Source organism: Micropterus dolomieu, linkage group LG11 (assembly GCF_021292245.1).
Source record: "Micropterus dolomieu isolate WLL.071019.BEF.003 ecotype Adirondacks linkage group LG11, ASM2129224v1, whole genome shotgun sequence".
Taxonomy (NCBI): domain Eukaryota; kingdom Metazoa; phylum Chordata; class Actinopteri; order Centrarchiformes; family Centrarchidae; genus Micropterus; species Micropterus dolomieu.
In genome coordinates, this window is record NC_060160.1 from 2,937,166 (window position 1) to 2,948,565 (window position 11,400).

General features: G+C 41.2%; 1 protein-coding gene across 1 annotated transcript in view; it reads left to right on the top strand.

The window, feature by feature from the left end:
* LOC123979363 (neuronal PAS domain-containing protein 3) overlaps nucleotides 1-11,400 on the top strand; it is a 197,576-nt gene that overhangs the window by 153,307 nt on the left and 32,869 nt on the right. The window contains exon 6 of the mRNA XM_046063268.1: nucleotides 6,454-6,572. Within this exon, the coding sequence (XP_045919224.1) occupies nucleotides 6,454-6,572 (119 nt within the window). The remainder of the gene's footprint in view (nucleotides 1-6,453; nucleotides 6,573-11,400) is intronic.

Here is an 11,400-nt window from a genome sequence, read left to right on the forward strand (position 1 = left end):
CCTGTGCCCCCCCCCCCCTCCTCCTTCTCCTTCGGTAAACTGAAAAATTATCACTTGGGCTTTTCTTCCTGACACAATTTGTCAAATCCTGCCTGATAGGAAACACATTCTATTCATAAGGCGAGTCTCGCCTCCTCCCTTTCCCTCCCCCTACCTCCCGTTTCCTCCCTCCTGACGGTAGCAATTCAATTATAGCCGTGGAGGCGATAGTGAGCCGGAGAAGCAGGAATATGACAGGACAGTTACAGAGTGTTTACACAATTAAACTTTCCCTGACAATACTCTCTATCTGTGATGAATGCTTCGCACAACCACAGCTCTGTGTGTGTTAGTGTGTGTGTACAGTATATTTAGGTTATGTCTGCTCATATGTGTATGTCTGTGCAAGCGAAGCAACATTTCAGCACATTTTTCACGATTGCCTCTCACCCGCCAACTCTCTGATGTCACTCGGCTCCTGCTGTTGCATTATGGGTCAGAAGAGGAGGTGGGAGAAAGTGATGGAAAAGAGAGAAAAGGAGGGAAATGAAAAAGCAGGAGTAGAAAGTATCATAAAAATGGGAGACAGATGATTTGGTGCGTTGTGGAATCAGTGTGTCATTGCTGTAGAGTTAAAGGACTAGTTCAACACGTAAAAACACTTCTTTACTTTCTCTGTGTTCAGTACGGAGGGAAATTCAAGTATCCAGTAGCATACGAAATATACATACATTAAACATATATTAAACCTATTTTAAAATAAAATAAAAATGACTGTGGTTACTGTGTTATAAGTTAAGAGTGCAAAACAGTAAACAGTGCAAATGGAAGTAAAGAGCACAGATGGCGGTAGAAATTGTTCTTTTGTCTATTGTCCTCCCTGCCATGACTAGGAGCTGTTGTACAGTCTGTTGACTAGGAGGACGAAAGAGTTTTTAAGTCTGTTGGGAGAGCAGTCTGCTACTGAACACACTCCTCTGCCCAAAGAAGGTGTTGTGCAGAGGGTGGTGGGCGTTTTCCAGTATGGACAGCAGTTTGTCCAAGGTCCTTCTTTCTGCCACTGTCACCAGAGAGTCCAGCTCTCCTCACCGGTCTGTCCAGTCGACCGGCGTCTCTCTTCTTGCTGCTTCCTCCCCAGCAAACAGCATAAAAGAGGCTGCTGGCCACCACAGACTGGTAACACGTCTGCAGCAGTTTAGTGCAGATGTTGAAGGACCCCAGCCTTCTCAGGAAGTACAGACGGCTCTGCCCTTTCCTGTGGAGAGTGTCCATATTTTCTGTCTGCAGCCCCAGATATTTGTAAGTCCTGACCACCTTCACATCGACCCACTCGATGGACACAAGCTGGAGATGTGGTTTCTTCCTTCTGAAGTCCACCGCCATCTCCTTGGTCTTGGAGGTGTTCAGCTGCAGATGGTTGGTCCTGCACCACCTCACGAAGTCCTCTATCAGGCTTCATGTTCTTCTTTTTAATAATTATTGTACCTTCAAGGAGAAACGACATCTGCAGGAGAAGTGTGCTTCCCTTTGATTGTAGAGGTGTCTTGGCCTATCACATGTCCACCTCAGTTGAGTTAACTTTATTGATATTACAAAAGGTTGTCGGGAACTTTGCTGAGCTTATAGAGCAAAAGGATGGACGACATGAACACAGCACGCTAATTAAACAGTTTTATAAACGGACACATTCAGAAAACAGGAAATACGTTAAATTAGTTTATCCCACTATCGTTCAATAAGTGGCAAGAAATCAGCTCTAACCACCCTGAGAGGCTGAGAAATGTGGCGGCGAGTGGAAACTGCTGACTAAAAAACGTGACACATAGATTATTTTGTTAAAACTTGTTCGTGTTTTGATGGTTTCATTATGAGCTTCTCTCTCCTGTTTATTTTCAGCCACTTAAAGTTGCTAAATGACTCATTCATGTGCTACACGTGTCTTCTCTTTTCTGCTGTAATATATCCCGCTTGTTAAGCCAATTATAATTGTGTCTTCCTCACTCACTCGTGGCGGCTGGCGGAGGTTGAGGTGACCTTGCTGTAGCTCGCTTTGTCTCGGCCCGCGTGCCGCCGTCACGTTAGCTAGTTATCAGTCGGACACAACGGGCTCCCTGAACCAGGCAGCGCTATTAGACTGTCTGACAATGATACACCGTCCCGCCGAGACTTCCCTGCAATCACATACACACACACACACGGAAGGAAACCCATGGCACTCTGGGTATTGTCCAAAGATCACAGGCGTAGGTGAGTTGTTCTTTTTAATTAATCATTTGTCCTTCAAACGAGGGAAAGTTTCCATGCCGTAGATAATTAGGTCCCAGAGTCGGGCGGCGGCAGAGCCGGCAGCCACCTGCTGCCTTTGTAGCGCTAATCTTTGTCTTGTAGGAGCGTCGTCCCCGAAGACGCCGCGGCAACGCACTCCGAACGAGCAGAATGAGAAAACACCTCTGAATACCAACATGATCCTCCACCTCTTCTTTTCTTTTCAATCCCTCGGCTCCTCCTCCTCCTCCTCCTTCTCTTCTTCTTCTTCTGTTTGTCATTTTTTTTATTTCTTATTCCCTCAACAACTCCTCCTTTCACTTCTCCTGCTGCAGAAATTGTTCCCCGTCCTCCTTCTCATCTTCTTTTTGTTCTTCCTCTGGCTCCCACTGCTCTTCCATACCCTCCATCTACTTTGCTTCTTGTGGTGTTCTTCTTCTTCTCCTACTCATCTTCTTCCGTTTGTTTTATTGAGACTTTCTTACACTCACTTCCTTCTTAAGTTGCTCATCTTTTCCTCCTCTTCTCTTCTACTGTCTTTCTCTTCTTCTTCTTTCCTGTTCGTTTTCTTCTTCGTCTGATTCTCCTCCTCCTCTTTCTATTCTCTTCTTTTTATGTGAATCTTTCTTCATCCTTTTACTGACCTCACTCCTTCTTCTGCTTCATCTTCTTCTATTTGTTTTCCTCTTCATCTTCTATTTGATACCTTTCCCCAACTCTCCACTTCCTCTGCTCCTCCTCCTCGCACTCTTTTTCTTCTCTTTCCCTTTATTCATGCATAACTTGTTTAATTGTACACGCACACACAGTGGAAAGGAAGTGTGTATAAAAATGAAAGGGGGGAGGCTGGGTGTGTATGACAATGGAAGCGATATCTCGAATGTGAGTGTTTCTGTGGGGAAACTAATCCCATTAATTCAAAGTGAATAACAAAGAGCGAGCGCGAGAGAGAGAGAGAGAGGGTCCTGCTCCCATGTCGTTCGTCCGCCCTCCCTCTCTTCTGTTTCCTCTCCCTCCATCATCATTATTCCTCCGTCAGATGGCCGGCTGATTTCCTGGAGGACCGAGAGACGAGCGGATCGACTGACGGAGGGTTGGAGGGATGGTGGAGGAGGGAAATAGAGGGAGGAGAGAGGATTGTAGCTTCAGCTCCTCCTGGGAAACCTAGGTTCCTCTTTCCTTCCCTCTTCACCTCTCGCTCCCTCTTTCATTCATTCGTTTTCCTCTCCTCCCTCGGTATCTCTTTCTCCTTCCCCTTTTCTTATTCCCTCCTTCATCTTTGTCTTCCCCCCTCAACCTTTTCCATTCTTCTCTCATCTCATATCCCTCTCTTTCTCCTCCTTTTTGAATTTTCTCTACTTCCCTCTCCCTCTCTTCCCCATATTTTGCTTCTCCTCCATCTGTGTTGTAGTTCAAGCTCATTTGTTATTGTTTAATTCCCTCTTTTGTCCCGTTCCTCTTCCTTTCTCTTTCCTTCCCTCCTCTCTCGTTCCCTGTTGCCGTTTGTCTTTCCTTCCTTCCCTCCCTCCCTCTTTCTGTCTCTCCTCCATTTGTCCTATACTCTTTACTTTATATACTTATTTGTTTATCTCCTTTTCGCTCTTTTCCTCTTTTTTTCCTCTTTTGCTTTCTTTCTCTCTCCCTCTTTCATATTATACTTTCTTCACCTTCACTTTTTCTCGTTTCACTCCTCCATTTTTCCCCTTTCCCTGTTTCTCCCTCACATTTTCCTCTCACCTTTCCACCTTATTCTTTGTTTTCATCTTCTCATTCTTCTCTTGCTCCCTTTTTCTGCCTCACCCTTCCCTTTTTTCTCCTCCCCTCTTTTTCCCCACTTCTCCTTTCTCCCTTTCTTCCTTCATCCTTTTTTGTCATCTTTTTCTCTTTCTCCATCTCTCCTCTCTTTACTTGTTCAGATTTTTGTTGTTTTCATTCCCTACATTTTTCTCTCTCATCTTTTCTTTCTCTTTTCATCACTATTTGTCACTTTTTCCACCTCTCTCCCTTTTCCTCCCTCTTTCTTTCTCCTTCACTTCCTCGCCAGTTCCTCCCCCTCTCTCTTTTTCTTTCTTTCTCTCTTTTTCCATCTCCTTTTTTCTCTTTTCTCTCTTCACATTCATCGCTTTATTTTTCTTTATCTCCTTTTACCTTTGTCTTTATCTGTCCCTCATCTCATTTATGTTTGTTTTTTTCCTTCCTTTTTCTCTCCTCCCCTTTATTCTCTCCTCTTCCTTCCTATTTTCTTCCCTTCCTTTCGCCTCCCCCTGTTTTTCCCTCCCTCCCTCATCCCTTGCCTCTCTCCCTCATCCCTTGCCTCTCTCTCTCTCTCTCTCTCTCCCCCCCTCTTCAAGGACATTTATATTATAAAGGCTGAATTTGCATATTAATTCATTTCTTTCAATTTTTTCAGATTAGACGTTGTCAACACGTATCAGTGCTGATCAAACTGTCACGTCCACCAGAGACCCGTGTGTTTGCGTGTGTGTGTGTGTGTGTGTGTGCGTGTGTGTGAGCTACATGCACGGGAGGAAAAAAAGAGTTATAAAGAATTGAAGACAACACAAAAACACCAGTTCTCTGGTGAGCACATATATCAGTTCAAATACCTACAATCACCTGTGTTTGCAATTAACAGACAAGGACCTTACAATGGAAACACGGAAATTACATTATATTCTGTACTACTAAAAGATTTTGCTAAATATGTTTTGGGGAAATGTGAAAAGTGATCACTGGATTATGTTCAGTGGTAATATTTTTCACCGAAGGAAGCAGACAAACCTGAGCGTAACATTTACCGACGGTAGAGATTACGACTCTTTTCTTTTGGGAGCAACAGGAGGAAGTCTCGTGACATTATTTTAAAGTGGATGAATGGATCCACAACACATTGGACTTTAACTCGTGAGGCCGCTCTTCCTGTTTCCTGGCAACGAAGCTCCCCTGAACTTAATAATTTTACCAAAACCACGATCTTTCCCTAAACCTAACCAAACCTTAAGCATTGCGTGGTCACATTCATTAATTCATTTGTGCAGGACTTTGACACCTCAGACTGGAGTTTGCATCCTGGGTCTCACATATTCTTCGTTTTAAGCAAAAAAAAAGTTAGAGAAAGATATTGGTGTTTTGCCGTTGCAAATTAGTAATTAATAAACGTAATTTATAGGAGGTAGGGATGTATTATTAGCGGTGTAAAACCTTGTAGAGAGGACGACAGCGTGGACAGATCAAAGTGCATTACTTTGACTTAGGAGGCCGCTGTTTGCATCTTGTTTCATAACCGTTTATTTTAACTGTCAACACATCCTCTTGTCACATACACACAGTTGTAACACAAATAACACACCCATTTTACATTCAAACGCACAGACTCCCCACCCTGCTGATGTATAGTTTTCATTCACTGATTATTTCTATTCGCTTCCTTTTTGTAGTTTTGTGTGAGGTGACCCAAACGAGGTTGGGTTGTGTGAGTATAGGTGTGTTTTTACGTGTGTATGACGAGACGTTTCCCAGCTGTCTCTCCTCACATCACTCACTCTGAGGGATGGTGAAGTTATGAATATGCAGTTGATTTCTGCTGCTGATGGCGGCTGACAAATGGAGCTTCTCACCTTCAGGAAGCGCTGCCGGCTTCATGAGTGGACGCTGTAGGACGGTGAAAAATGTACTTCCTGTGTGGGATTTTGTGTTTTGAAGGATGAGGCAATCGGATTTAAAAGCAGTAATCTGATTCTGATTCTGACAGTCAGGACTTAAGAAGCATTCAAACAAGTTGGATATTTCTGCTTAACACACATTTAATTTGTCTCTGAACATCCTGTCTGTCTTGTTTTTCTCTCGTCTTGGCTCCTGACATGTTTTGACATTTCACTGTTTGATTGCCACGAGCTGCTTTGAGATGATTGACAGTTTGGCAGCAGCTGACTCGTCCTGCTGAAATGTGTTTGCTTGTTTTACACAGATTAAAATCATTTCACTCGTGTTGTTTCAGCACATGTCGGTATTCCACTTTACGTTTTGACTTTAAATAGGCCTTCCTGTGGAATTTATGTGTTTATTAATCTCCTTCTCATCCTGGGAAGATACTCAATCAAATATATCGTTTTACTTCAATGTGTTTTCCTGGGCTTATGAATGTTTTTTCACTTTCTATAAAAGTTAAAAACACTAATCTCTCCATGTTTGTGTGTTTTTGCTTCTCAGTGGAGTCCAGCAGTCCCAGTCTTCTGGCTCCTGATAACAGTCTGGAACGATCCTTCTTCATCCGGATGAAGTCCACGCTCACAAAGAGAGGAGTGCACATCAAGTCCTCAGGATATAAAGTGAGATTATTTTCGCTTTCACGCCTGTAGTCCAGCTCATGTGGTCCGGACCATTGTTGCCTCTTATTTCCTGTCATGTTCACACTAAACATGAATTTACACAGTTGGGGAATAATGATGATGCTAATTCACATACATGTTTCCACGTTTCTTTCCTAAATATATGCTACATGACTTATACAGGTCACTTGAAAGATTGCTTTCTTGACACTTCATGGCCAGGGGATGGATTTAATAATAATAATTTAATTTAATAATTTAACTTTGAAATCGTACTAAAAATCACATATCTACTCTCCCACAGGTGTACGTTTTGCTTTCACACCACAAGACTCTTATGACTTTTATTAGTCCACAGCGGAGCTGTGATTGACAGCTTTCACACCAGACCCAACAAACCCAATTTGCAGATTTAATTTGAACCAAACCAAACTGTTAATTAAAATAAAAAATTAATAGTCGATTCCAAAATAGCTGCCTGCCCCGTTTACTGGCCTTGTGTGGGAACACATTTTGACAAATAAACGCAGCTCTCGATTAGACGCCTGGTCTGGTTTTATAGAAGTTATTTGGATTTATTAAACCTCTTAAACCCTGCGGGGTCGCCTGCTTTAGCTGCTTGCTATCGTTGATACAAATATTAATGTTTAAACTTATGATCTATACGTCAGTATGGACCTGCTGCACATTGTTAGATTGGTTAGATTCTCCACAATTCAATTCTTCAGTTCATTTAATGGAAACAATGATCCCCAAAGTCTAATTCTAATTTTCCGGTGTAACCTGCATGGAACAAGAGATGAAAAGGAAAGTGCTCCCGTTTTGTACGTTCCTTGATTATTTATAGTTGACTTTCACAGGTGTTATGTGGAATTCTGCATGCCTGCCGAGAATTGCATGAAAATGCATAAAAATTCTGCTTTTAAACGCTTTACAATTCTTTGTGGGGTTCATCAATAGTGAGAAATGATCAGTAACGTTATATCTTGTTTGAACGTTAAGAATCGTTAATATTTTATTACACTTAGTAAAAGTACCGTTCCTGGAATTTCAGCAAAAACACGAGGCGTTAACCGCCTTTAAACAATGTGAACAGCAAGTCCGAAAAGGACCTTAAGAAGTGAATGCATAATTCGGCAAAACAGATGTTGTAGGCTACTTGCCGAGATTCGCATCCACCTGTTTTCTCAGCATAAAAGAGCGTTACCTCCCGCAGGCATGCAAAATTCACCTGCTCTGCAAAATGTCACTAGACCTCGTGATGAGCAAGTCCTGATCATTGTTCTAAGCTCACAGTAAGTTCACGCAGCCTACCGTAGGTAGATTGTGTCTGATTTGACGGCGCTGTTTTTATTCCCCGCCCCTGCAGTCGCCTGCAGCTCACTTTAGACTATAAAGTCGGCGAAAGTCAGTCACAGTTATCTCGAGCGCAACTGTTGACTACGTTATACAGCGTGCTTACTTCGACAGCTGTTTCCCAAAGTTAACATATCTCTCCTTAGTAGCTAGCCTCATTACATGCTTGCCAATAACTGTTTTGAAGATGGGTCTCTGACATTGACCGTGATAAGTTGGACAGATTTGTGCAGCGGTGTTTCTGATACCAACCATTCAATTCACAGACGGGTCCGTTGTCCGTGTTTTCGAGAGAGTGAGAGGATGTGCGTAGCGAATATGCAGCTGACACAGACAGACAGTGGCGTTATGTCTCTGTTGTGTTTGTTTCTTCACTGCGGGGATGTAAATATGTAGCTGCAGGTTGACCACACACACACACACACACTGCTAAACCTCCCTTCACATTCTGGGCAGACAGGATTAGGTGATCTGACCAACATATCTGTGTGTGTCTCCCTGGAGACAGAAGAATATTTTATCAGCCACTGGCTTATGGTCTTATTATCTGTCATCGAATGAAGAGATCCATATGGAAATCTGTAATCCTACCGTGGACAAATACATACGTGAGTGTGAGTGTGAGTGAGCAACCCATAATGCCTTTAGTTTAAGCATTCATTGTTGCTGTTTTTTTGTTAAAATTCATTTTAGTTGTAAAAAAAAAACAATTGGTAAATGTGAAAAGACTGAAAAAGATAGAAACTAATACAAGCGCAGAACAGCACATAAAATCAAACATTAAAAGCAGTTTTCTTCTGTAAATAGAGCCCGACACATTTTTAAGTCCGATACCGATTTTGATATTTGAGGATTTTAAAATCTGCAGATATATATCTTATTTTAAGAAAAGGATATATGAAGATTATCCCTAACTTTTGTTACGTTGAGACCTCACCAAGATACCATGACATAATGCAGTTTAAAAATAAACTTGTATTGTTAGTAATAGTACTTTGAACAAAAATACAACAAAATGTATTAAAGTTTTGAGTCAAATGTATGAAACTACACAAAACCTTTTTAAAATATCTGATTTATTATAAATTATAGAGTACTACTGCTAATGAACATTAAATAGTGTGTATGTATTGTGGGAGCCAGCAAAACACACTATAAAAAATACCAATATAGTACTACTACTAAAAATAATATTAATAGCATATATCATCTCTCATGTCATTGCTATCATAATAATGATAAACAGGGCTCTCCTACATAGGCAAATAATTATATATATATATATATATATATATATATATATATTTCGTCATGCAGTAGTTATTGCCTTACATATAATCTGCCACGATGACCACTTTCTACATCTAGTTTATCACCTGCACTCTGTTAATTCTATCCAAAGCTACAGAAACTATTTCCTAACACACTTCTGGCTCTATGATGCATTGACGCAGAGGAAACGCTGCCCGTAAATTAATCTAATACTACATGACTGTCTACAGCGAGGACTTCCAACTGTGTGTTAGATACTTGTTCAGCTCACATTTATTCACAAGTCCCCTCTGGTTTAATCATTTCTGACACGCAGTTGACACAAGTTAAAGCAAGTGGAAATATAGTTATTGCAACGTGATATCATGGGTTGGCATATACAGCACGCCACTTTTAAGCACATTTCGGCGTGCCATGTCAACACATTTTAAGCTTTTTGCGTGTCATTTCATGCTGCAACACAAAGGAGGTTAACCGGTCAGCATGCATATATAATTGATGAAGGCAGTGATGGTTAAGGTTAGCGTAAGGTGCTTCTGGGGGAGGTCAATACTAACATCATTAGCTAGCTAGCTACTTAAACTTTAACGTAGCTAACGTTATGTAGCTAACGCTATGTAGCTAACTTAAGCAAGTTACACAACCTACGTAACTTAAAAAAAAAAAACTAAAATCAATGTTATGTGTTTAATTTTTCTTTCATACGGGAAACAACGCCGGTCTCTGGGTCAGGGACCAACTTACTATCCACCTGGCCACCTCAAACACCTTAGTGTCGGACTTTCATAGCTATTTTTATCCCACACGTGCTGTTTTTACCTGTGACAGTAGGCGTAAAATGACACGCAAAAAGCCAAAAATGCGTTGGAATACCTTACCAGATGACTTAAGAAATCGGCGTTTTATTTATACGCCTTTCAATGAGACCAGGCTGGTTATTATTATTCTTAAACAGAGAAATTGTTTTGAGCAGTGGTGAGTATGAGATGACAGTTGTTGAAATAACAGAATTAGTGCTGTAGAGTTGAAACTGAATTTATCACGACAAGAGGTAAACATTGAGAAAATGTTAACACAACAGACAAGAGAGACTCTCTACAAAAATATACTTAAATTAGAAATATACCTGGTTCTGGCAGCGCATTTCATTTAGTTTTACTTTCAACACAGTTTTGTAGCAGAGTTTGATCTTTTCTTTAGGAATGCTTGTTTTTTTTAAACTGAAGTTGCATATTAGGGCTGACCCCCAATAGTTGAAGATTTGATGCTTCGATGGGCTGGGCCTGATTCGACTGTCAATCTCACAGTCTAAGCGAAACGAGGACCGTGCCATTTTGGCGATATGGGGGGGAGCTCAACGTCTGATTTTACATAGAACTACCAGTTTTCTCCCAATAAGTTAATATACAGCCTGTTACAATACACATTTCAACGTTTAATGCTGTAAATAAACATGTAAAAAGAATTTAAAAAGTGCATAAATAAATCCAAAATAGTAACCCTAACCCTGGATCGTCAGTGCACATATGTAGGCGTAGCGTTTGTGTGTGTGTGTAGCGGCAGAAGAGGAACACTTGCTGAAGAGACGGCGCTCCGGCTTCACTGGTGTTGTGCAGAGTTGTCCGCAACATCGCGGGACTTTCGGATAATTTATCACCGTTGATGAACCACACAAAGAAAATTTTATCGTTTTTAAATACCCGGCTACTTGAAATATACCCGCAAGGAACCGCGACGTGCATGCATTTGTCAGCAGCAAGGCGTGCACGCAAAACTCACACAAGACCGGTGAATGACAGGCGACAGAGAGAGATAGAAAAGGGTCTTCAAAAAGCCTGAGTTTAGCTGGAAAATTACAGTGTAAGTTGAATGAATTGAGACTGCAGCTCTGCAGCTTCTCAAGATTAAAGCAGAGCTACCTTGTGTTTATTCATATAGTGCCAATTCATATCAGGACGTTATCTCATTGCAAATTTCATATAGAGCAGGCACAACAATTCCCACCAAGAGCAAACAGTACAGTATTTTGAAAGAATGATTAGTTTCAGTGATAAAACAAAAAAATATACAAATGATTTAATACATTTAATCATTAAGAGCTTTTATTTTGTTATTTGAGCAAAATAAAAGCATCCTCAATCAATACAGATTTCTGTTTTATTCTCATACAGCCAAGGGGGGGGGGGGGGGGGGGTATACC